Source organism: Ictidomys tridecemlineatus, chromosome 8 (assembly GCF_052094955.1).
Source record: "Ictidomys tridecemlineatus isolate mIctTri1 chromosome 8, mIctTri1.hap1, whole genome shotgun sequence".
Classification (NCBI taxonomy): domain Eukaryota; kingdom Metazoa; phylum Chordata; class Mammalia; order Rodentia; family Sciuridae; genus Ictidomys; species Ictidomys tridecemlineatus.
In genome coordinates this window covers 11,486,672-11,513,710 of record NC_135484.1, presented here as the reverse complement: position 1 = coordinate 11,513,710, position 27,039 = coordinate 11,486,672, and the positions used below count along the sequence as shown (strand labels likewise).

General features: G+C 46.2%; 1 protein-coding gene across 5 annotated transcripts in view; it reads left to right on the top strand.

The window, feature by feature from the left end:
* The window catches only part of Tiam2 (TIAM Rac1 associated GEF 2), a 117,955-nt gene that overhangs the window by 67,103 nt on the left and 23,813 nt on the right, over positions 1-27,039 (top strand). For 3 of the 5 annotated variants that reach the window (XM_078018846.1, XM_078018847.1, XM_078018845.1), the window contains one exon: positions 11,996-12,099. In XM_078018846.1, the coding sequence (XP_077874972.1) occupies positions 11,996-12,099 (104 nt within the window). Of the gene's footprint in view, positions 1-11,995; positions 12,100-16,054; positions 16,371-16,830; positions 16,850-27,039 lie in introns of those variants that run through there. The other 2 variants (XM_078018849.1, XM_078018848.1) reach the window with 2 other exon arrangements.

Genomic DNA, 27,039 nt, shown 5'->3' with positions numbered 1-27,039 from the left:
GGCCACTCTGGTGCCAGTGCTGGGAAGGGCATAGGAGCTGCTCCAGCCACATGGAGACAACAGAGGCCTGGAATGGGGTGGGAGTGGGAGCTGCGTGTGGCAGGACCCTGGCCGTCCTCCACCAGAGCCATAGGTAGGCAGCGGGGCTTGCCCTCCCTCAACAGGTACTCTTTGAGCATCAATAACTCTGCAGCACATAAGCAGAACCACTCAATAAATATTTGCTGGAACATTTCATCAATAATAAATAAAGAATATGGAAACGACAGCACTGAGATGTGAAAAAGAGGCCACAGTCCCCAGCTCTTCACCATTCACCATCCTGCCCTCACGGTACGTGAACAACTATGCTGCCTCCCAACTGTGGTCTGTTTAAAGTGTAGAAAATCAGACTTGTAGCCAAGAAGGGCATCCTGGCTTTGTTTATTCCTTGAGGTTTAATCTGTGGTGTAAATAATTTGACTGAATTTCTTTCTTTTTTTTTTTTTTACCTTGAAGTTGGGAAATGAACTTTTGTCCTTATTTCTGAATTCAAGGCCTTCCTTTAGGTCCATGAAGCACATGCAGCCCCTCACCCCCACAGTAGGTTGCATTACCTGCAGAGAGCACCCTCAGCCCCAGCTGAGAAACTGGTGGTCTCTGGAAAACACATATTTGCCTTCTTTAACTTTTCTTTCAGGCGTTCGCTTAGCAGCTATTTAGTGACTAGCTATTGTGTGGCAGGGACTGTTGTAATAAAAGTGTACATTCAACAAAACAGGTTAAAAGAAATTCTTACACATTTTAGTGCAGGAAATAGAAGATGGGCAAAAGCATAATAAATAAATTAAGTAGTGTACTAACAGGGAATTTCCAAGTGGAATGGAGAAGTTGGATCAGGGCAGCCAGGAACTGGAGTAGGGACTGGGGGGTGACATTGTAAATCCAGCAGACTTCAGGAGAACTAGAGGCACATTGGAACAAAGGCTTGAAGGAGGTAAGGGATAGAGCCCTGGGGACATCTGGGAGCAAACTCTCCAGCAAAGGACAATGGCAAGTCTCTGAGATGACTGGCCAGGACATTGGGACACTGTGCTAAGTCTCTCTGATGCATGTCTCACCTACCTTCAAGATAATTTTTAAATGGCTTGTAGTGAAAGTCCATCTAGAAAAATTCCACAAAATTGATCAAAATTAGCAACATAGAATGATAGATTCGAGTGACAACTTGCCGACTTTAAAGATTTTCACTCCTCGTGTAAAGCAAACACACATTTGTTTGTAAAAATAAATAAATAAATAAACTTTGAAATACAGTTTCAGGGCATCAGTTTCTTTCAGACAATTCAGTGATGATCTGTTGTATCTTATAAATTTATTTCTGATGCTACAGTAATCACCCATGATCATTTGTAAGTTATCCATTTACAAATCCTTTTTTTTGGGGGGGGGTCATTAGCCTCTTTAATATAAAATGAAGAAAATGACAAAGTTCAAATTAACCAATTTTGTTACTTCTTGGTAGCTCTAGAAAATTTCTTTGGAAAGAGACATGTGACATGGTTACCAAAATTATTGTGCATCTTCTTCTCCAAGGACAGCTAGAGCCCTGGCAGATGCACAGTAATTTGAATGGAAGGACGTGTTATCGTCCACTGCTTCACTTACCTTTCCAACACACTGTTCCCTCCTGAATCGCCAGCTGTGAATTGAATTCCGACTTCACGTTTCTGTGGATGAATGACCGTGTCAGGCTTCTACGAACTTTAGATGTCTTTTCGTGGTAGTATCAGCAAAATTTTCTGAGTGTTCATTAGACTTCATCATTTTTATTTTATAAAAAATGAGGGGAAGAAGGGACTATAAATGTTGGTAAGAAGCCTAAGTTTAGTGCTCATGGCTTAAATGCCAGCCGTCAGGCGGGCCCTGGCCAGCAAGCCTTCAGCACACCATGGTTGTCCTTCTGTCTTGTGGAGGTCAGTTTGACTTAGCTGAGAAAGGAGACTAAGAGGTGTGACAGGGTGTTTCAAGGTGAGATGGGAGGTAGATTTCATGAGTCTTTGAGGAATCCAAGATTGGGATTTGGCAGACTCTCTACTCACCTCTGCACTTGTCTTTTAGGACTGTGTTCTGTGAAATGCAGGGGCTGCCCGCAGGTGGAGAGTCCTGGGCTCTCCCCGTTTTGAGCTCTGCTGTGTACGGGACGGAGGAGTTAGCACCTACTGCTTACGTATTCACCTCCTGCTAAAAATCCCGTGAACACGGGGACTTGGTAGAAGCCAGAGATGTTTGAGACACAGCGCTAGCACACTTCTCGGTCAATTGCAGGTGTTGAGTAAATAGTGACAACCAAAAGGAAGGTGTCAGGGCTGTCGCTGAGAGCAGGCTGTGGGCATAAGCAGAATCCCTGCCGCACACTTTGAGGCTCCCGGTCTCTTCCTTGATCTACTGCAGGGAGAGTGTGGGATGTGACTGAGGTCTCCGCTTACTTCAGCACATGGAGGGGACTCTGAGCTGGCCTTTGGCTGTGCTGGGCTGGGAACGGGATGCTCTGGCTCTGAAGAGCCTTACCACGCATCCCAGCAGCCTGAGTCCAGCCAGGGTCCCACATCTGTCCTGTTTGCAATTGCAGTGGGTTGATTGGTGTTTATGATCTAGATAAAGTGAAAACCACAACTAAAAAGGAGCAGGAACGTCTGTGTCACCAGGCTAGGTCAGAACTGATAGTGAGATGCGTTTTCGTTGCGAAAGGCTAGGTCCACAGGAATCATGTCTGGACTCTCATCCCCGGCTTTGTTCTGTGTGAGCTGGGGCAGGTGGATCTGATTTCCATTACTGCAATTCCTAACAAGGGACTGGACAAGACAGTTTAGTCTTTCATTTTTCTCTCTCTAAAATTCATCTATTTCGTACGATTAACATAACAATTTAATGACTGCAGGAATGCTCATTTCTTAGGAAAGGTTATAAAGTGAAAAAAAAAAAAAAGCAATGTAATGGATCAAGAATTCCATTTAGTTTTGTAGGCATCTCTTTACCTCTTTAAATAGAGTCAGGTCTTGACTGCTGTGAAGAAGGTGTTTGTTAGGGCTCTGGAATAATAGCAGGCTGTCTCAATATAAAGATCACAGAGAGCCTTAAAAGCACTAATTACCCCTTGCTTCACCCTGATGGAGCAGAGATGTTATTATCATTTCACTCTCACAGCTGGGTAAATCAAGGCACAGAGACACGGGAAGTCCCTGGGAACTTGGAGAAGGTCACAGTCAGTCTCGGGGAAGGACAGTCCTGTAATGCCTTGCTTTTCCCTCCACATGGGGAAATGTCTGGATTTTAACCTTGTCTTTTTTTTTTTTTGTCTCCTTTTAAATATTTCTCTATTAATGCACATAGAGTAAAACCCACTAATAATTTGCCCTTTAGTAGAGCAAATTTAGATTTAACTGAATTCATGATGGCCCTTGTTATCTCATCTCCGTTCTTGTCTGGGGATTGGGGGTGGCGGTTAGGAACTGCCTGCCTTGTGATAGTTGGTGAAAGATGAGTTGCTTGTAGTAATATTTTCACTATCTTTATTGTTGTGCAGTGTGTGTGTGTGTGTGTGTGTGTGTGTGTGTGTGTGTGTGTGTGTGAGAGAGACTGGGATTTGTACTGAGTCTCCCACATGCTAGGCAAGTGTTCTGCCACTGAGCTACATTCCCAGCCCGTTTGTGACAGGGCTTCACTAAGTTGCCCAGGCTGAGTTCCAACTTGTGATCCTCTAGCTTTGGCCTCCTGAGAAGCTGGGATTACAGGTGTGCACCACTGTGCCTGGCTTTGGAAGAATGATCTGTCCCCCTAGCTCCTGGTAACCACAAATCTACTCTATGGATTGGCCAATTCTAGGCATTTTGTCTACCTGGAATTGTCCTGTAGGTGGCCTGTCAGGTCGGATTTCTTTCACTTAGTGTGATGTTGTCTGGGCCCCTCCGTGTTGTGGCATGAGTCAGTACTGCATTCCTGTTTGGCCACCCTTTCATGTGGTAGACCAGTAGCACTCACTGAAAACAGGATGGCTCAGCTTTCCTTTTCCCATAGCAACGTTCTCAAGAGGGAACTCATGCATACTTTTTTCTGTTGTTTTTTTTTTTTCCTTGTATCTTTGAATAGAATTCTAAGTAAGTTGTTCATAAGCGTTTTATACCAAAACTCCACTTCATTAAAATCCTTTAAGTGTCTGAAATACAGTCTTGTCTGTGATACACCCCTGAATATAATAAGCATGGCATTTGGTGACCCTCCCAACTCTGGAGAGTGTCAGTGTCTGGTGATACCGAGACCTTGGCTGAAGGTCTCCTTTGTCATGGGCTTTATATTTTTCACAGGGGCCCTGATGAGGGAAAGTGGGAGGTTCTCCTTTTTGGGGGGCTGAATACTCTGCCTGGGTCACAGCCAGAGCTGCCTGTAGAACAAGGATGTGGGTGTTATCCAGAGTCTTCTGCCACGGTCCTCAGAGGAGCTGTATGCTGCAGTCAGCCAGGGAGGTGACCGGCAGCACATTCCTACCCTGATGGCACTCGCCGAGCTCCTGCTCCTCTTTTGACTCTAAGGGTATTTATCACAAGATAGTGAATCCAATCATGGCGGCGGCCTGTTATTAAGAAACATTTTCTACTGGCATTTCCCTCCCTTTATCACCAAAATTGAACTTAGTGTGATGTTGTCTGGGCCCCTCCGTGTTGTGGCATGAGTCAGTACTGCATTCCTGTTTGGCCACCCTTTCATGTGGTAGACCAGTAGCACTCACTGAACTTTGTATCTTTGTATAGAACTGGCTTTGTCAAGAACATCATCAACTGGATTGTGACCTCAGGTTAAGTGAACTTGAGAGAGTTTTGAAATTTCCTTTTTTTTTTTTTTCTGGTATGGTATTTATGCTATGATAGAATTTACTTCTCTGCAAACTTGACCATGACATTTGGTCTTCTCCTTTGAGTTTCCTCGCCTCAAGAAGAAGAAGAATGCAGAGTCCTAGATAAGGTCAGATTGATTTTTAATCTATATTGGAGGATGTAATTTTAACTGGTGATCTTTTGGTTAACAGTTCAGTTTAGGACTTGATTAACTTTGTGGCCAAATCAGTTGTTTTTCTCTCACAGAACAGTTCATCTATTATTTCCAGGATCTCATTTAAACAGATTTATTTCATTGTGTCTTGCCGACTGATAAGAGAGTTTTGCCTGTGTGACAGAGTGCAGCAAATGTCATTAGTGAAAGGTGTCACCAACCACTGCATTTTAAAGTAAGAGCATGAATAGAATTCAGGGAAATCAGTATTAATTAAAAATAAGCATTACTGCACCCAGTTTGCACATTTAAATTTAAAAATTGGGAGGCTCTAAGCCTCTTTGCAAAGGAACTCACTGTTCAGTGTGCTCTTTGTACCATAACCATGTTGTGAGCATTTATGCAGAGTTTTGTAGCAACGGGTGAAGCTTGGAGAACTGAACAAGAGGTTTAAATTTATTCTTAGAAAATGTTGATATTCCTCAACTGGACTTTGATTTAGCAAGATATTTATCTTCTCTTAAAACTGCACTTGTATTTAAAGGAAGGAAGAAATCAGAATAATTTCTAGGTTTTTTTTCTGATCTAACTTTCTTTGATTCTCTACAAGTTGTTCATTTATGGAATTGCCCAGTGGAAATTCTAAGAAATTGAAAAATCAAATAGATTAAGAGCAGAATTCACACAAACTATGTTATCTAAATGTGAGAACATAGTAGAATTAAGTATTAGTCACTGATGCATGACCAATGCCACAGTGGATTATGTAATTGAAAACTTAAACCATTTAGAATTCACTTTTAGCTTCTTTGATATTATTTAAAAATTGTTTCCACTTTCTTTATGGAAGCGTATCCTGATTTTCACATGGTGGGGGGGGGTTCTAAGGATTGATGATTTAATCAATGATTCTATTTTTGAACCTCAGATGAGAGGTCCAGCTGAACAGGATGTGTTGCTGGTCTGGATGTTGTATTTTTACTGTGGTAGTGAGCATTCTTTCTCTTGCTTGCAGAACAAGGACACTAATGCTCAGTGGATTGCTGCTCTCAGCTGGGTGCTTTTGGTGCATTTTGGGTTCTCTGATGCCACTGGACTCTCCCAGAGAGAAAGTTGAGGCCCTGGCCAGGGGGAGAGGCAGAGGCAGGTCCCAGAGAAGGTGGCATTGCCAACCACATGACGTCTTGGAAGTTTGTGGGTCTGGTTTGGGGGATACGTGTGCATAGTGATCTGAGCCAAGAGCCAGCTTCCCCCACAGCTGGAAGGTGCTTTGAATTTTCTAGAAGTGCAACAGACCAACAAGTCAAGGGAAGCATGTCCTTTGTTTTGTTCACAACTTTGCATAGAGTTTTCCCCTCTTTGGAAAATTGAGTCCTGATGGTGACCTCCAGGACACCTGGCTGTGGGTGATCTGTGACAGAGCATGACTCTGTGGCTGGGATTCTCTTCAGTGTTCACGGTGGGCCACTTCCACACAGGTTCTGGAGTGGTTGGGTCCGTTCTTTGCACATTGAAACACATATTTTATAAAATCAAAAATTACTTTTCATATATTTTTCTCCCTGTGTTAACTGCTAGGACAGCATATATTTTTTTTTGTGGGTGTGTATATTTTGTTTTAATGAAAACACATGTAGAGGTAGATTATATTAAATGTGATTTTTATTTCAGGGTAGTATAAGCATATAGTATCCAAAAGGGGGCTCTGGATCTGATAGTATTGACCAACAGTGTGCTATAATATATACCTTGAAACATGGGAAAAACAGTTGAAACACAGCTTCCAGGGCGTCCGTGGTAGAGCATGTGCATAGCATGCATGAAGCCCCAGGTGTAATTCCCAGCACCAGGAAAAGCAAAAAACTTCTCCCCCTCTCCTGGCCCGGCCTTTTCCTCGCTGTCCCAGGAATCCTCAGTTCACGGAGGGACGCGGAGCTTCTCTTGACACCACGGCTCCTGTCTCATTCTGTTCGTGCTGCTGTAACAAACACCTCGGGTGATCTCTGGGCAGACCTCCCTGGCTGCAGCTCTGGAGGGGGACTTCCCACCCTGAGGCACTGGTGGGTCTGGCGATTCTGATCCAGATGGTGCCTGCGCTCTGCATTCCCCCACGGCAGGAGGTGGAAGGGAGGGCGTGACCCACCCCCCAGAGCCTGTTGTACAGTGACATTAATGTGGTCACCGGAGCCCCTCATTAGGCCCCATCTCCCAGCACTGACCCTGGGGACAGTGCTGTGCTGGTGGCATCCCTGCTGGCATCCCGCCTGCAGCCTAATCCCAGGGAAGTCTGACCCGACTCTTCATCACGGGTTCTGGGGGACACGGTCGCATCCTAACAACTAGGAACCTTGATTTCTCAAAAAGTCTGACCCCAGAAGAAAACACAAATGCTCTCTCATCTTGTATTGGTACAGAAGTCGATCGCCTCGATTTCTCTTATAACTGCTGCCCCCAGGATGCAGGAGGCATTCTCAGACTTTTGACCAGAATCCTTGAGACTGTCCTCAGGAGGCGCATCCCTGGCTGCTGCTGTGGACAGCTGCACACCACCTGGGCTCTCTGGGTCTGCTGGCAGCCCCTTGGTGGTGTCCAGGGCCTGGGAAGAACTTTCATGCCAATCTCTTGCTACCTAGTTGAGTAGGGAGGAGGCAGCCAGAAGATGGGATCCTGGGCTGGCCACAATCAGGTGGCCCAAACATGAAAGCTGCCCACAGTTCCAGGCTGCAGGTGGGATGTTGGCAGGGAGACCACTGCAGCCAAGTCTCTCCCGGGCTTCCCCACGACACGCTTCCCAGGGAGCTCCCCTGTGCCTGTCAGTTAGCCCTGGAGTGTACTGATGCTTCTTATCTGGCAGGGAGGTAGACAGCAGAGCCTGCACTCCTGCACGTCCCCCCCCCGCTAGACTAGATTGAAAGTGATGTCACTGTATAACTTTGAATTCAAGATTACGCGCTGTGTGGGTGAAACGACCTTAACTTTAACATCTCTTGATGTTTCTATTTTAAAGTCGGTACCCAGGATGTTAGTTCAACACAGGTTTTGCCCTTTAATTGTAAAGGATTTGAGGTTGCCAGCTACTTGGTGACAGTGGCACTAACGGGGTAGGTACTGACGCATTGTTCAAGAGGAAACTGAATTACGAGGTGTGTCATGCCTAAAGCCTCGTGTTTCCCCCTCGGTTGTCTATATGGAAGCGCAGGGCTCATTTTTCCTGCCTGCCTTCCTGCCTGCCTGTCATCCATCTCTACAAAGTAATTGTTTATTAAATGAGAAAGATGGGTGGGCCTGGGCTCATTGTGGCACCTGATCTAGCACCTGGTGGGTGCTCAGTGCCTAGCTCTGGTGGGGGAATCGATAAATCCAACAGGTGGGTCCACTTGGGAGCTAATCCCATAACCCAGGACGCTGCCGCCATGCTCAGTCAGCTACCAAATAGACGCTTTCGTTGGCCACATTAAATGTTATTAGGTTTTCCAAATTGCAGGACTTCACCCCAAACTTAATTTCCACAAGGAATAAGATGAGAAAGACAAAGGGTATATCTAACAGAGAGAAATAGTTCTCTTGAGTTTGCAGTTTGGTTTTCTCTTCTTTTAAATTGGTTTACAGTTGTATGTAAATAAGTTTATGTTTATATAAATGGGGGTTTCTGGACACTGGAACTTCATGATGCTGAGTGTGGGGAGGGCAGGAAGCAGATGCTTCGTGTTATCCCCAAGGAATGAAGAGCTCTGGGAACACGTCACAGTATATGCATCCTGATGAGAAGGCTCTGCCAGGTGGAAGCCAGTTTTTTTGCAGGATATATTTACTCCTGTTAGCAGCCCATGCTCAGGATGTGGGTGGAATGTAAGTGGGGCTATGTAGGCATCTCTCTCCAGGACAGGATGCCTGTTTAAATCAGCTTTGTAAGTAAGCATTCGGATCTTACCAGCTTACACCCTTTTTATAGCTAATCTTCCATCCTTCCAGAATGTACTTTTTCCTTATTTATTTCTCCTCTAGAAAGAACACTCAGGCCTGCTCCTTTTGCAGGTTCTGGTGAAGTTTAGACTCTGGGAACTGGGTCGGCAGCCATGGGCACTGTGGAGTTTGCCTCTCCCTGTGCCTTGTCAGTCTCCAGGACAGCTCTGGCACATTGCTGGTCACCACAGGGCCTCTGCAGATGCCTCTGTGAAGTTAGGGTGGTGGACTGTTTTGAAATTTTCTGTCTTGGAGATATCAGAAATTGTCCGGAGCTGCCTCTTGGGTCCCAGGAGTTGGTTCCCGTGGCCATCCTGCCCAGGCTCGTGCCTCAGAGGAGCCCAGCAAAGCTCCCTGAAGCTGAGGGCAATGAAGATGTTAGGGGAGCCTCGTGGACTGTAGCTCAGCCTTTGTCCTAGGTGTGCTGGGTTCTGACGGGAAGGGTCTCAAATCTGTTCCCAGGTAAATGCCCCACCTTTTCTCCTGCTTGCTTGAAGCATGCGGGTTTCAGAACCTGAATGAGTCTCTCTCTGTAAGAAACAGTGGCTCAGGGAGTTTCCTACATTTTAGTTTCAAAGTTTTGTGCATAAACTCGATGAATGACTCAGAGTTTGCCTGGCACCTGCTGTGACATCTCCCGTGCTATTTTCACCAGCGTCCATCTGGCACTGCAGGCTCCCAAGCTCCTTATGCCCTCGCCATGCCTGACTCTTCGTGGGACTCAAGGTCTCGCTCCCCTTGGTGTCTCCAGCCTTTGGTGCCTGCTGGTGACATAGTGGGTGCCACAGCCGTCTCCATCAGGAACGAATGCGTGTGTGGACTGCGCCATGGCTCCTGGGCTTGGTGAGCTCTTTGGAAATGCCAAGCTCCTTGTTTGTAAGGAAAAGGCAGCCATATTGCGGGTCTGGCTCCATAACCTAGGTGACGTGGTTCTGCACCGGCTGGCGTGACAGTCTCCTGCTTTCCTCAGATTCCCTGTGGAGACAGGTCGCTCCTTCAAGGGCCCTGCCCCTTTGCCGTAGTGTTTCCAGGTTCTCTCCAGGCATCTCCCTCAATACCTCTCTTTTCTGTGTCACTTAATAGGTGACAAAGAGGAGACCCATGGCATCCGCCTCCTCAAACTCTCTGCCTGCACTCACTTTCTTGTTATTACTCTAGTCTGTGTCCGTTTGGATCCTGTCCCTGTCCCTGCAGCATTTCTGTGACTTTCCGATCTGTCCGTCTGCAAGGTCTTGCCGTCCCAGGCTGCCTCCCCTCCCTGCCCCAATCTCTGCTGCAGCCACACTCAAGCTCCTGGTCCTGCCTGCTCTCTGCTGTCCATCTTCACCCAGCTGTGTCCACTCCTAGAGCCCCTGTCCCCTGTCTTCAAGTCATCTTCCCCTTTAAGACAGATCCCCCAGATTTAAAGATGTCATTCAGGAGTCCCCTCTTGGTGACGTCTTCTAAGGCCCAGGGAGGAGGACTCTCTTGCCCAGCATCCCCGCTCGTCCCCGTTCAGACTGCTCATGTCATCTGTGTTGCTCTGTCATGCTCATAACCCTGCCCGTCCTGCCTCTGCCAGCCACCTCTCCCAGAAGTAGACTTGGAGACTGTCTTACTTTTGTGTCCCCAGCACCTGCCTCAGTGCCTAGAAAAGCAGGTAGTGCTCAAGAAGTGTGGCTTGAATGGATGGGTGGACAGAAAGATGCATTTGTGCTGAACCCACGGGAAGGAGGACTCTTTTCCTCCTGGGAAGGGTCTAGTTGGTCTCCCAGGAGAGCATGGTGACTGCAGTAGAAGCGCGCTGGCTGGTCACTTTGGAGGGCCTTGGTTACCCGCTTCAGTCTGCTTGCCAGAGCGTGGGTATGGCATCGAGGCCAGGACCGCTCAGCCTTTGTGATGAGCTCTGCCTTATCTAGACTAACTTAGCTCTACCCTAACATCACTCAAGTGTGACTTGGATTATCTGGTCTTTTTATGGGTGGGATCAGGGTATTGGAAGAGGCAAAGGGAAGAAGAAATTAGAGCTGCAGAACTGTGTAGCTCATTAAAATGCGTTCTGGACACGCCCACCCCATCTTACAAGTAAGTGCCTGTAGAGTGATGGGTAGTGTCAGTGCGGATAGGGTAGTATCATCCCTACCCATCTGTTTCCACCTCCTAGGGCTCTCAGGGCTGCTTAAGGTCTTCCAGAGACCACACTGCCTGCCTCAGGCAGGCTGGACAGTTTCTTTGCAAGTTTGCCCATGTCTTTTGGGCTCCAGCAACTGGTTGGCTTCCTGCTTAGCTGCCTGGAATCAGAAGCCTTCCGATTTCCCCTAGGTAATGGGAGTGCCTGTCAAATGCCAGCCCTGAAGGAAAGCCTCTGCTGTGTTGTGCAGAGGCAGGTCTTTCCATCTCTGTTGAATTCGTCAACTCGAACAGTGGAGAGGTGGGTGTGTGTAGCTGTAGCCTGGGAAGCCGTGTGCTCTACCTACTGCTAATTATCCCTTTACCTTTCCTCTAGAAGTTAACAGGATATGGTCTAATATTTTCAATTTAGGGTGAAATCATGGTTGATGCCTAAAAAATTATTCTTTCAGGTGAGCAAGAAATGGATTGCAATGTGTCTATGATATTACACTATTAGTTTTCTAAGAGATTTCTGGTAATTTTTGCCCTCTCTTAGCCAAAAATAGAGGCATATCAACAGAGGTCACTGCTGTTGGATTCTTTATCCAAATAAACTGTGTAAGATCAGAGGTTGGTGAAATACAGTTTGCACAGCAACGGGAAGGGTGACAAGGGCCGTAAGTCATTATTTTGATGGGGCACCTTTGACCAAAACAAGCAGAAGATGCTGCTTCCTCCGTGAGAGCCCCGCTGTGTTCCCGAGGGCCAGCTGTGTGCGTGCGCAGACCTCAGGGTTGTGAAGGACTGCTGCCAGCGTCCCTCTAGGTTGCGGACAGTGTTCTTTCCCTGAGCCAGTCTACTCTGTCTGGCTGCAGGTGGCCAGAGTCATGTATGTCTTTGTCACTTTCCCCTGCAGATTTCAGCAATGTTCCTGACATCCCCACGGGTCTGAAGAGGAGTCAGACCGATGGCACCTTGGACCAGGCGTCACACAGGGAGAAGATGGAGCAGACGTTCAGGGTAAGCTGCCCCAATCACAAACCGAGAGCCAGGCAGCCCGGGGTGAACCTCTACCTGAGATGGGAAAAGGGGAGGTAGACTCATCCTGTCCCTGGTACAAACTTATTTTTCCCCTTAAAGAATATATTTTCTTTTTACTTTTTTAAGTGTTAAGTACAAATGGGAGCCATTATCTTTTTTTTTTTTAATATCTATCTATCTATCTATCTATCTATCTATCTATCTATCTATCTATCTATCTATCTATCTAGTTAGTTAGTTTTCAGCAGACACAACATCTTTGTTTGTATGTGGTGCTGAGGATCGAACCCGGGTCGCACGCATGCCAGGCGAGCACGCTACCGCTTGAGCCATATCCCCAGCCCCAACCATTATCTTTAAGCAGAACTTTGGCATGATATTGAAGGGAGCAGCGAACGGTACCATTCCTACATTATGATGGTTTTGCTTAGCTATTTTGACAAGGAAGTCCTAAACTCAGGTGTTCCGAAAACCATGTTAAATTACTATTCTGTTCCTTTCTACATCCCCCCGACCCCCTCCCATCTCCGCCCTGCCCACCGTGGTGGGAGGGTCAAAGGTAAGCCATTTTTGGAATGCTTTCGTGTTATTGTTTTGATTAAAAAATACATAAAATGAAATGTGTCACTGTCACCATTTTCAAGCATACACTTCAGTGGCCTTCAGCATATTCAGTTTTACAACATCTTCATCATCCATCTTTTAATCCACACAGAAACTCTGCCCAAGAACGAGTCGTTCGCCATCCTCTCTTACCCTACCTCCTTGGTAACCTCTGTCGTACCTTCTCTCATTTGCCCATTCTAGGTACCTCATAGATTAGTGGAATGATGTGTGTCCTTTTTCCTGATACTGATTTCATGCATCTGAGTTCACCCATGTTTTAGCCTGTGTCAGATTTTCATTCCTATGAAGACTGGATAATATCCCGCTGCCTGTAGAGCTCACATTTTGTTTGCCCACTCATCTGTGATAGGTGCTTGGGTTGGTGCTGTCATTTGGTTATCGGTGAGCGAGGCTGTGGCGAATGGTGGTGCATAAATGTCTGCTGAAATGCTTGTTTTCCATTATTTCACTTATACACCTAGAAGTGGAATTGCTTGGTTGGAGGCCTTTCTGCTGAGCTCTGAGGAATAGTCCCACTAGTCCTCACAGCGCTGCCCCCTCTTACACCCCACCAGCCACTTACCAGGGGTCCAGTTTATTCAACGTCCCCAGTGGCTCTTGTTACAGTCCCTTCTTTTCCTGCAGGTTTAACTGTTTGTAGTTGGCTACTTTCAAAAGGGGTCTGACATGATGTATTTAAAATCCAGTCTCGATTTTGAAATTGTAACTGTTTTGTATTAGTTGCTTTTCTCTTAAATACGAAATATGAATGGAGGAAATATGAGCAGCAATAGGTTGGCTTCGCATCACTGACCAAAATACATGACTAGAACAATTTAGGAGGAGGAAAAGTTTATTTTGGCTCACAGATTCAGTTGTGTAGACCAAGGTGAGGCAGAACATCGTGGGGAAGGATGTGGTGGAGGAGACCCGCCACACCATTCATGGTGGCCAGGAAGCAGAGAGAGGGAGGGAAAGGGGGCTGGCCACAGGGAAGGTGAACCCCTCCATCCCACGCCCCCCAGTGACCCACCTCCTCCAGCCACGCCCCACCTGCCTGCAGTTACCTCCAGTCAGTCCACTCAAACTAGGGTGAACCGCCTCACCTCTGAACACTCCTGCATCAACATCTAAACCATGACAGCAGGAATTTAAGTAAAAACTAAAGTGGGACTGCATGCCATTCGGGTTTAGACCAACTCCAGGAGCCAGCCCCTGGGTGGCAGTCTCCATGGCTGAGCCATGTGGCACGCCCTTTGTGGATAATGATGTCCACTATGAAGGGCACATCAGGTGAGAGCCTGCACCTTCAGAGTGGTCACTCCCTGGTGTCCACTCCTCTCTTCCCTTCCCCTTTCCTCCATTCCCTGCCTGCCTCCTGCCATAGCTCTCTACCCTTCCCTGCCAACTCCTCAGGGTCTGCTCATGGCCCCAGGATGCAATTTCTCCTCCTAAACTGAAGTCCATCAGCATTTTTAGTATTATTCCTGTTCTATCTCTGGTGGGTTTTTTACTTTTAGAAACCAATATTATAGCAAATATTCATCAATATTTTTTTATGAAGCCGTTGCTCCTAGAGCATGAAATAGATAAGTTTCTTTGCCTTATTATTATTTTTTTTAAGAAAGCAAACATTCCTGAAACACTCATGAAGTGAGGTGCTCTATTTAAAGCAAGTATGCCCAGGAGGCACGGGCACAGCATGGCAGCTGGGGGAAATCACTTAGCGCCATCAAGGATAATGATTTTCTCTCTGTGATAATCTGCTTGAGTTACACATTGAAGTTCTTAAGAAGGAAATTAATTCCCCACCCCAAATTTGTTGTATTTTAAGATTCAATAAAATAGATATGTGGAAAGTTAGCATGTTAAGGCTATTTCCAACTATCCAATGACAGTGGCTGCGGAAGATATAGCAGTTATAAAGTCAACCTGGGAGCATCAGTTAGGAATTTAGAAGAGCAGTGAAAGCTGTGGTCAGGTTGGAATTAGGGTGATCTGAGCTCTCATCTCCATTGTTACTCATGGTGAAGGGAGTGTGCAAATACATGCATTCATGCATACCTTTATACCTACCAAAGAACACAGGAGAGAGAACCTATTGAAGGAGAGTACCAGTTAACTATCCCCTATCCAGAATTCCAGACACCAAAAGAATTTGGATTTCAGACTTTTTTCAAATTTTAAATATTTGCACTATATGTTTGAGGCATCTTGGGGGCTGGGACCCAATTCTAAATGTGAAATTCTTCTGTTTCATATGCACCTTATACACAGCTGCTGGAGGTGATTTTATGCCGTGTTTTTAGGGTGCTTATGTTTTGACGGCACCCCCCCCCCACATGAAGTCATTTGTGCGATTTTCCATTCGGGGTATCATGTCGTGCACAAAACGTTTTGGACTTTGTAGCATATTGGATGTTAGATTTTTTGGATTGGGGACACTCAGCCTGTGTGAATAGGTTAATCATTTGCTGCAAAATTCCTCTCAAGTGTATGGTAATCACCTTCCTGAATTTTCAAATATTAACATACTTAGGGAAATGCTGAGTGGTTGATGTGTTCCTTGTTTCTTAGGGAAAAAGAATCAAATGGCACCAATAATAATAATTGAGATGGATATAAATGAAAAGTATGTTTCAAATTTAATGATAAAATATGTTCTTCTACACCTTTCTAACCTCCTAGGGACACTGTTGTGTCTGAAAGCAGTCCTCTTCTGTTTAACATGGTGGCTGGGAGTGTCTTGATGCCCAATGTCGGGGAGCAGATCCTCAGGATGCCCCCAGGCACTGTCCTCTATAAGGTGCCCGCAGGACAGGGTCGCTCTGAAGGAGAAGTCCTGCCCCTGCTCCTGGTTCTTCTCAGGGTCATTAACTTCTTTTCAGATTAGACTCTGGTTGAACCTGGGCCATTTGGGATATTTTACTAACAAGTATTCTAGACTCGATAATAAGGAATAATTTCCATTGAAAATCAAACGAAGCCTGGCTTGATGAAGCACAGCTGTAACCGGGGCTTTTGACAGCCCGGCAATTTCTGCAAATGGTTCATAATTGATTGCCTTCTCTCTCCTTAAGGGTGCCTATTACTGTCACCGCTCTTTGTGTGACCCTGTCAGCCTCTCCTGGGTGGGGGATTCCCCCCCCCAGTATTGTTAGCAATTAGCATATGCTATTGTAATAGTTGGGAGTTTGAAAGGAATAAACAACTTTTCTTCAGGCGAGGGGGTTGAAAGAGTTTTGGGTTTGTCGTGGGAATTCAAGGTGTGTGAAGCAGTCCCCCCACGGACTTGGCACTGGCTCTGAAGACGTAGCACTTGGTGGTTCTGCCGTCTCCACGTCTGCCGTAACCTGGTGCCTCTCCAGGCAGGCAGGCTCACAGTGTGGGGTGGGCATCTAGAGGAAGAGGGCGAGCCTTCCCCAGTCCCTGCTTTGGCTGCTTTGGAGGAAGAGGGCGGTGGTGCTAGGATGTCCTCGTGGATGTGACTGGGAGGAACAGTTTGGGATTTTTTTCCTTTCATTGCCTGGGGATGAGAGGGGGAGAGGACGTGCCTGACACGTCTCCCTGCAGCCGACTTGGATGTGATCCTTTCTCTCAGAGGGAGCAGTTTCCTTTGAACTTGTCTCTTTTATGTACAGCATGTAAGTAAAGGAGGGTGTGGGTTTTCTTGGGTGTAGATTCTGATCCAATTGTGGGCATGCTTAAATGATTTTCTTCGTTGAAAGTTGCTTTGACTCAAAAAATGTCTCGGGCTATTATGTAGATGAGAAGACACTGTTTTCCTTCCACAAGGTATTCCGGCAGTAATCTCTGAGCTCTCTCGATGGCGGACGGTACGAGAACTTTCTTTTGTACACTAGTTCTGTGGCGTGGTCAACTTTTCCCCTTCTCATTCTTAGGTCTTTGAATTGATCTCAGAAATTGTTTTGTCAGAGACAGATTATCAGAAAAGACTAGGAACATATTTACTCTGTGTAATGTGTTTGAAAAGAGAGAAAGGAAGAATTCACTGGTAGCAAATAATTTTCTGCTTGTAAAATCTGGGGAGCATAGCCCACACTTGCACTGGGCTTAATGCTGTGAAAGAAAATCCGCAAAGATGAAGCCCGTTTTCTACAAGGTAAGCAGAGTTTTTCATTTAGTTCTTCCCGATTAAATAATTTTGCAGCTTTTTAGAAGAATTTTATGTAATCACCTCGTGTAGCTTTGGCAGTGATTATTTTTGCAGATTGTAGGCGTTGTGTTGATAGAACAGAGCATTGAGAATCTGGAGATATACAGCATGACAACCGTGTGTTGTGCTCTTTGCAAGTTAATCATGTTTAAGTTATATTTTGTCCTGTTTATTTTTTCAAGGTAGAAGAAAAGAATGCACACTAATGGTTAGGTTTTTTTGTACACAGTGTGAACGTAACTGGCATTTAATATTTAACTCCTGCCCACCCACTTAGCCCAACCTTTTCAGGCTTTTACATGAATTACTTGGAAGGGATTGCATATATAAGAAGCTAAAAGAATAGGAAAAGATTATTGGACTACATGGTTAGTTTTCCAGCACTTCCATGTATGTACCTTTCTTTGAGTTTCCTGCATTATTTCATGGTTTTCTGGGGGTGTAAGATGTTTCTTGTTAAAAAGGCAAATTAAAAATATAATTTATTTATAAACGGTAGTCTTTCTATATGACTGTCCATTGATAGATTAATATCATCATATTTAGTTTCTTAAAACTATTCATATCTATTTCTGAATTCCAGTTATTGGATCTAATTCCTATTTGAATGGATGGGGAGAGCGTTCTCTGAGCAAATGCTTTGCTCCTGAAAGATGACTTGGGATGTGATGCCCTCTGGTAGCGTGACCATCTTGCTTGATGATGTAATCCCAGGCAGTCTTTCTTTGCAGGCAGTAGTGTTTTGGGGAGGTCTTGAGTCTGGTTGGAAACCTGAATTTGTCTGCCTGGATTTACCACTGTGTGACCGGGCAAGTTACCCGGCTTTTAGGTGATGAAGTTATAAGTCACCGTCTCCTGAACATCTCCATGGACCCGTTTTTTGAGTGCCTTCCCCCTCCATTCAACCAGCGGCCTCGTCACCTGGGAGATTCAGTGTCAGATAAGCATGCTAACAGGATGTCACTGAAATGAATCTGACCACATGACTTAAGTGTCTTAGCTGCCACCCGGTCTTCTTGGAGTTAGTGTAAGTGGAAATCATCCTGAACTGCCTCATGAGATGGAAAGACTTGGAGGCCAGGGTCTTAGGAATGGGTCTTTGGCTCTTTGTCATCTGTATGAGGATAAGGCCTGCTGGCTTCGTAGTGAATTTTCCTCGGGTATGGTGGCATGAACGGATGAGCTTTTCTGAAGGGTAGTTGAACATGATTGAGTAACAGCTCTGTGTGTGAGTCCTGCCTCCTCCTTCGGCCGTGGAGTCCATGACTACTGAGGTGCTCAGGAAGCCTGGGGGTGCTGCTGGCCCCTGGGGTCCTGCACACTCCTCCCCTTGTGGAGGAGGGCTGGGAGGACACAGTCTTGACAAGGAACAGTGTTGGGCTGAGTTTTGTACCTGGTGCACCCGTCTGCCATACTTCCTTTTGGAAGGACCTGGTGGCAGGCTGTGGACCTGCTTCAAGAGTCTGTGCCGGGTTTTCATTGGACTCTGAAGGGCATTAATCTCGCTGTAGTTAGTTGGATTTGTTTTCTCACCTTCCTACACAGGACATTAATGTCCTATTCTTCTGGGTTTGACCTTGATGTGCCAGGCAGATGCTACTCCTGTGCTGGGTGTGGCAGGATGGGCTGGCATGTGGAGGGAACCAGGAGTCCCGTCCTGCTTTGTATCAAGGATCACATACACACTATGTGCACCAGGGTTGCAGATATCACTCATCTATCAAAATGCAGAAAAAAAAAAAAAGAAAGAAAGAGAATAACCCCAAATTCCAGTGCAGGGAGCTGGGGAGGGCCTGGGAGTGAGTGAACAGGGCGCTGGAAGTGTCCGGAGGCCTGAGGACCAGAGTGCTTGAACCAGCAGCTCCTGACTTTTCTTCCTGCCTCTTTGGGGGGCCCGGTGCTCCTTCACCCCCTCCAGCTCCTGAGGCCTCTCGCTGGAGAGCAGGGTGAATGCACCCAACGTGGTGAAGTTGGAAGGATTCTGAACGGACATCCTGGGAAGGTGGCTGCTTGGAAAGCATTTGGGGAGCGGCGAGCTCATCCTGGAGAAGGAGGGATTTGATGGGAAGGCAGGGGGAAGAAGTCTTGCTCATGACTTTTCTTGCTAGTTATGTCGCTGCCCCTGCCCTGCAATGGCTCCAATTCCCTTTGCCAAGCGTGTGGACAGAAGAAAGGGCCAGCAGGCGCCAGACACTTGGGCATTGCCACCCCCTGGATGTTGCCTGATGACTGCTCGCAGTCTTAAAACTCAGACACTCAGGTGGCTTCTCAAAGTTGAGACCTGGGCTAGGGTTGGGTGGCCTCCGGGCTGTGAGTTTGCAAGTCACTGTGGAAAGGTGTGTCCCTTCTGTATTTAATGTGGAGCTTGTGGTTTGGGAAGCAGAGCATCTGAAAGGCAGGGACTCCGGAGCTTGGGGAGCTGGCAGGAAGCCCAGAGCACTGACTCTGGGGGACCTGGTGCTCCTGTACCCTTCCCGGCTTTTCAGACCTCTCATCGGAGCGCAGGGTGAGGCCCTGATGCGGTGAATTTGGAAGGACCCCCAGGTCCTGCATCTCCGCCTTCCCCTTCCCATCCCAGGCCCAGGGTGGGTGCTTTGACGGGACCATCTCCTCCACCGTTCCCCTCCTCTGTTCATTGCCTCCAGTGTCCCCCCGTCTTGCTCCAGCCCCTGCTTTCTTAGTCTTCTCCAGACTTTCCCTGTCATCCTGTTTTTCTTGGGGGTGGGGTGGGGGGAGAATCGGTTGTTCCTGAGGATCATCTTCAGATCAGAGTGAAGGAGGAGAAAACAAGGGGAAGTTGCAAAGAGACGGCCTGGGGAGCCGGTGTGAGTCACCGAGGGGTGGGCTGCAGGATCAGGGCTTGTCAGGTGGAGCCCTGGCTCTGGAATTAAGTCGCTGTCAAGCCAGCCGGAGGCTGAAGGGATAATTACACCCTCTCCTCCCCGTGCTGGAAGGATGACTAACAGGAAAGTGACTGGAGACTCCCAGAGAGGAGGACACAAGCTTTGACCCGACCCAGCAGAGAAGCACAATTCATGGACAGGGCAGTCTCGTGCCACATTGATTGCTGATGCAGGGTCCTCCTTGCTCTTTCCTGGGGAGTAGCAAGGACAGTAGTTTCGCTCCCATCCTATCTGAGACCGAGAGGGATGCATTCATCCTTTCTAAGCCTGTCAAAGGTTCAGTTCAAAGAGTAGCCAGCCAGCTCCCTGTACCCAGGAGGAGTGGGGCCTCCAGACTGGGCTCCGTGACATTCCCCTTTCATGGTGGCACATCTGCATGAGCATCAAGAGGGATTGTATGCACATTCCCTGTGTCCTTCCTCTCCTCCACCCTTCATTGTCCAAGCCCTCGCCTGGTATTTATAATCTCTTTCCTTTCTAGACTTCCTGGGTCATAGACAGACAGTTATGGAAACTTCAGTATAATTTTACTTTTGGGGAGAGAAGAAAGCAGGGAGTTTGATTTACTTATTTGTTTCCTACCAGGGGTTAAACCCAGAGGCACTTAGCCACTGAACCACATCCCTAGCACTTTCCACTTTTTATTTTGAGACAAGGTCTCACTAAGTTGCTTAGGGTCTTGCTCAGTTGCTGAGGCTGACTTTGAACTTGTGATCCTCCTGCCTCTCAGCCTCCCAAGCTGCTGGGACTACAGGCATGTGCCAGAGTTTGAATTTTTCAGCCAAATCCTAATCTTGGTATGAATTCCATTTGCATGTTCCCGTATATTCTTAGGGGAAGCCATCTGGACAGAGGGTGGACGCAGGGAGAGCACATGGGTTTTGGCCCTAAGTCTTACACTGATAATCACTTTGTGGTCCTTGGATAAACCATCACACCTCTAGTGGGTCAGCACCTCTGCCTTGCTCTGATGCCTTTTCCTGTCTGTCTTCTGCCCAGACACCTGATCTAATGTAGTGTTTTCCTTGATGTTCATTTTTTTTTTTTTAATTTTTATTTTTTAGTTTTAGGTGGACACAATATCTATATTTATGTGGTGCTGAGAGTCGAACCCAGTGCCTCAGGCATGCTGGGCGAGCGCTGTACCACTGAGCCACAACCCCAGCCCCTTGTTTTTCTTTTTAGTATTTTTATAGTTGTAGATGGACACGATACCTTTATTTTATTTATTTATTTTTATGTGGTGCTTAGCATCGAACCCAGTGCCTTACACATGCTAGGCAAGCGCTCTATCACTAGACACAGCCCCGGCCCCTTAATGTTACTTTTTGTCCTCAAAAAGAAGGAAAGCTGCTTAGAAGAAAGAAAGAAAAAACTTACCCTATTAAAATAGCACTGATCATCTATTGTTCTTCATGCAGTTCACCAAAGTTGAAACCCCTGAGGTTTGTGTAGAGTTGTTGTTTGTTTTTTTTTTTTTGGTACTGAGGATTGAACTCAAGGGTGCTTAACCATCTCCAGCCCTTCTCTGTATTTTGTTTTTGAGACAAAGTCTCACTGAGTTACTTAGGGCCTCACCAATTTGCTGAGGTTGGCTTTGAACTCAAGATCCTCCTGCCTCAGCCTCCGGAGCTGTTGGGAGGCTGTGCCATGTGCCTGGCTGGTGCAGGATTTTTAAGGTAATGGTAAAAGGTCAAGATACTTATCTCTCTGCTGTTTGCATTTTTTCTTGTTTAGGAAATTATTTGGAGCAGACCAATATAGAATTATTTAAAAGCTATAAATGAAAGCTATGAATTCATGAAAGCTATGAATCTCCAAAAAATTGCACTTATTCATATGTTAAAAAAAGTTGCATGCAATTCCATGGAGGTTATCAGTCTCATGACATTTGTCCAGGGATTTCCCATTTAGAAATCTATGAGCTCTGGGTTCATAATCCTGACTTTGAGTAAATGTCTGAATCATCCATCCTTGGTCTTGACTTAGTATTATTGACATTGCAGAATCAATGATCAAGTACCTACAATGAGAAGCACTGTGTTTGTTTAGTCCAGTTGCATCTTGAATTTTGGTTTTTCAAGACTAATTGGTTGGGTGGGTTTAACTATTAAGGCTTTTCTTTTTTTAATATGCTAAGAGACATTGAGGGGTGTTAAACATAAAACAACCCCTAGATGGCAAATAAATGATCAGGTTGAGACCAGAAACGATTACATCCGTGGTGGTGATTGGACATCTCCAGATTGTTGACACTAATGCAACATTATGTGCCATTGCTTTTGCATTTAAAAAGGTTTTGTTTTCTGTAATTGGTAAAAAACAAAAAAAAAATGATTTTAGGGGGAGAAGGGGAGCAAGATTATAAATGCTGATCCCAAGCCTAAAATTTATAGACCTCTTTGGTAAAATAAGCAGCCGTCTGGTGGTCTGATGGGCTAGGAGAGGTGGTTTATACATGCACTCCTCTTCGGGGGTGCTTAGGCAGTGCTGGCTCCCAGGTCTCATCCAAGGGCATCACGAGAAGCTCCTCAGCCACTCGGCCTCCTTTTCTTTTGAGGGATAAGAGTTACAATGATAGTTAGGATCTAATTTTGGCTTGCTACTATTTGGGTACCTTGAATCTCACCTCATCTTCAGTGTTGTCCAAGAGAGGGAGGGGTGGGATCACGTTATGTGTTCTTTAAACTCCTCCGCTCGGCCTGCCTGGGTGGAGCACCCTTCGGCACCCTGGACCAGGCGTCCTGATCCCTTCTTGAAATAGTCTTGTGCATGTAGCAGGCCGGGGACACCTGGAGGGTGCAGACTGAGTGAGGCTGTTTGTGTCCCCAGGCTGCTTTTGTGCCTTTGGTGACTCAGGGCAGATTCCCACCTTTTAATAAGGTCCCAGCCCCGCAATGTAGCTGCTTTCACTTTTGTAAAAAAAGTAAGTTCTGAGCAATTGTTCTGAGTCATTTGGCAGTTTCCTCTAGAGTCTGGGCTGTGAGTCGACTCCTGTGGCACTGTGTTTGGAGATAGGGGTTGGGGGGGAGAGGTCGGGAAACACCCTGCCTGGGATGGGATTGCTCCCTGCAGGAGCACACTGTGGTCTTTTCTCCACCTCCGATGGCTGAGGTGAAGACTTCCGGTGTGTCAGAGTCCTGCTGCTCTTGGTAACCACAGAGACCAGGGCAGCAAAAAACTCTGTCACTGAAACGGGGAAAGGAAACGCTGGAGGTAGGTGGCTCAAGTGCTCCGTTTCATCCTTGTTGTCACCACCTCCTCTGTTGCTTCTTCAGCTACCTGTGCATCTCTCTTCCTGCAGGACTCGCTGCCCGCTGAGTTGTTGAGTTCTCTGTTTCTTCGCTGCCACCCAGGTTCTCTAGTGTTCTCGGAAAACAGCAGTCAGATGAGGAAGCTCTGGGATGTGTAACTGCTTAGATGGTTCTGGTCTGGCATTGGCATGACTGGGAATTTCATAGCTAGAGGCTTAGAAACTACTAATGTCGGATGATTTGAGGAGTCCTGCATCTTTCTGCATCTCACGCCTCATCTAGCTTTGGAATATTCTAGAAACCCTTACCTTCATGGTTCACTCGATTGCAAGATCAAGGGTCATCAGAGAGGAGACCAGCCTGGCCACCCTGGCTTGGTGCTTCTAGACATCAGGAGGGTGCTGAGCTTCTCTGCTCTCCTCTCACTCGACTATGGAGGACTTGAATAGGAAGCTTTAATATGGGAGTGCTGAGTTGGCAAGACCCACTATCAAACCAGTAACCCAAGGAGGATTTAGGTCACTTAGATATAAGGCTGAGGCTTTAACAAATATCCCTTTCCACTCTGTCTTGGTTGCTTTGCCTTTTCTTTTGGTTTTGCTTGAGTGTCTGTAGGTGCACACCTTTCCTAGGCCCAGTGTTGATGCTCACCTCCAGGGAAACAGGGTTTTAATTACTTTGTATTTTTCAGAAATTTGGTCAAAATTGCAAAACTACTTATTGAGAATAATGGTAGTCTTAGTTTAAATTTTATTACTTCATTTCTATTATGTAGTTAGTGTTAGATGTTAGAGATCAGTAAGTGATGAAGTCTCAAATATTTAGTTCTATGGCCGACATTGCTTTTTTATGTGATTATCATCATCTTGAGACCCTGTCAGTGAGGATGCTAAAATCATGTAACAGATTTGACTATTACGTTGCTTAAATCCAGGGGGGAAAAAAAAGTCACCTAAAACTCTTAATTAAAGGCTCATGCAGTTTGCATCTTGCTCTCTTATGGAAATAGCCTTTGGAAATACTCATGCCTTATTAAGGTTGCCAGGATATTAACATATTTTACATGCTTATGATTTTTCTTCCCCAAGCTTCTTTTCTCTTGAAACCAGATTCCAAGCATTATTTTTAGCTGAATATTAGAAATGAAGGCCTAGGCCCTTCTGGGCACGAGGGGGATGTGTCTGGAGGCCTGGCCCTTCCTGCCTAGCCCTGTACCTTTCTTCCTAAGTGCCTGGGAGACCTCCTTGAGCCATGCAACTTGAAGGAACAGCAACCAGTACAAAGTGTGGGTGTGGAAGATGGGGAGGGACGCGAAGACGTTGGCTGCCCATTCTCCTGGCTCCGTAATGGGGTGTCATGCAGTGCCGGGCAGTCTTAGTAGCTGGCCCTGTGTTTGCCAAGCATCCACCATGGCTCTGCTTCTTTGCGGAAGCAAAAAATTATATCAATGACATTCAAATGCTCAAAAAATAATTCTTTTAAGAATTCAGTCTGTCTGCAGCAAATCCAGGCAGGGAAACCATGACTTGGTTTCTTTGGGGGACAGACATACGGAGCATGGGCAAGCACACCCTTGTGGCCTCATGCCTCGTCTCTGTGGCTAGGAGTCAATCTCGGGTTGACTCTGATTTTCTCAAGCGTAATGCTGTGCCAGACAGCACGTTTGTACTATGCCACTGAAAAGCAGATAGAGGAGAAAGATAGGGGAATTAACCAGAAGAGAGTCATCCTCTGCTGCACTTAGCTAGGAAATAGACATTTGCTCTTGAATTTGCTGTTGCATGAAGTGGAAGGAGCCTTGTGCCCAAAGGGCTGGGGTTTCCTGTGCACTTGTCAGTGGGCTTTAGAAAAACTGTCCCCCTCACCCCCGAGTCCTCGGGCACCTATCAGTTAAAAAGAGTGAAGTCGCATTTCTGCAGTAGTTCACAGTGGTGCGATGGAACGGAACAAGACCCGCATATGTGAAGTGGTTTTGTAAACTGCAAGCATGCTGAGCAAGATTGCTGAGACAGCCCAGAGTGTACTCTAGGAATTTTAAATATATCATCTCACTTAAACCCACTTCCTCCACAACCCTGTTGAATAGATATTATTAGTCCCTTTTGACCTGAGGAACCTGAGAACCAGAGGGGGGAAAAAAAAAAAACCAAAACCTATCAGGCTAGTGTGTGATGGCCAGTAAGTTTTGGAGCTAGTGTTCAGACCCAGCTCTGATACTAAAGCCAAGCTGTGGTTCACGCCTGTAATCCCAGCTACTTTGGAGGCTGAGGCAGGAGGATCACAGTTTGAGGCCAGCCTGAGGAACTTAGCAAGACCCTGTCTCAAAAAGCTCAGTAGTGGAACCCTTGTCTTCCATGAGAAGCTCTGGGTTTAATCCACTGTACAAACCAGCCAACCATTTTTCCTACTATACCATTCTGGAAGGAGAAAGTGGTGCTGATTGTAGAGAGAAAGGGGAGGGGGCTGTGTGTAAATACCAGATGTGTGGAATTACCCCTGAGTTGATTCAAAAGTAGAGCAACTCTATTTGGTAAATTGCAGGGTAAGATTTTGGAAAATTGGACACAACTGTTTGATTGATTAGCTTAATTTACAAACTGGGTTAGGCTGTTTAAATTTTTGTTTTATTTATTTATTTTGCTTTGACATATATATACTTTTCAAAATATGATTTCGTGGACTTAAAATGAAATTTCCAGTAGTTACTGTCACTTAATTTGAAATCTGCAGAAGTTTATAAGTCCTAGAATATTGTTAATAGTTCGATAGTTTGAAGTATCCAATAATTTAAAAATCATATAGTACAATACTGACCTTTTAAAACTAGCCATTTAAAATATATTTGGGGGCACACATAAGCACAATTTTTTTTTCCCAAAGTGGAAAATCACAGGTATCTGTGCAGAAGTGCACTTTTTCTCTGTGGGGCTGGTTGGCTGGTTTCTCTCTGGGCCTTCAGCATACTGGAGGCTGAGTGTTCTCACCCTGGGAACTGCCTGCCTGTGGCTTCGGGGTCTAGCAACAGTGAAGCTATGATTTTTGTCAGTCATTGTTAGAGAACATTTCTCCATTAACTTTTCTGTCTGAGAGCACTTTTTTGTTAAATGTTGGGTTTGGTCCGAGCTCTCTCCTTGTAGGTTTATATTTACCTGGTTCCAAAAACCATGTGAGAATCCCGTCCCCAGAGGGGCAGTGTCTTCCTCTGGGTTTGCTTCTGCTTTATTTCAACCCCCACCCCCATGGTGGGGAAGGCTTGGCTGGGGAGAATGGCCTTTCAACAGCTGTAGGCACGGTGCTGACAGACTGCCCAGGGTCTGTCCTGTGGGTTCCCCGACAAGAACACGCTGCTGCTGATGGTGTCTAATGAAAGACTAATGCTCTGTATGGGGTTGAGCAGTAGGGTAGGTACCAAGTGGACTGTGTTGTTGGGTGTTGCCGTGAAGCCCCCACTATTCCATGCACACGAGGAATCCAAGGATATAGAGGTGGGCCATGACAGCTAGAGGGAGCCAGCAGAGGATGGGACCCTGCGGCACTCCAGAAGCTGATCTTAGATGCCCACGGAACTGGAGTACTGGCTTTCAAGCCTCTAAGAACTGTTCTCAAAGCTGAGGGTCTTGGTGCATTTCTAGGTAAGGAACCCACGTGGATTATAAGTAGAACGGGAAGCAGAGAAGGGTAGTAGACATGGCTGGGATGGTCTGGACTCGGGCAGCTGGGCGGAGCCATCTACACAGCGTTGGACACACCGGTTAGACTGGAGCCCGGTGACAGGGTCCAACTCTGTCATCCCGAGTCTCCTGTGGACAGTGTAGATTTGCCTGCCCAGAAAGGTGGTGGCTGACACTGGGCTGTCAGGATTTGATTAGTTGTCATCAGCGACACATTCCTCTTTAGAAAAGTGATAAAGAATCTTTTTATTGCTTTAGTGTCCGCCCATTAATATGCGAAAGAAAAAAAAAACCTTGGTAATTCAGAG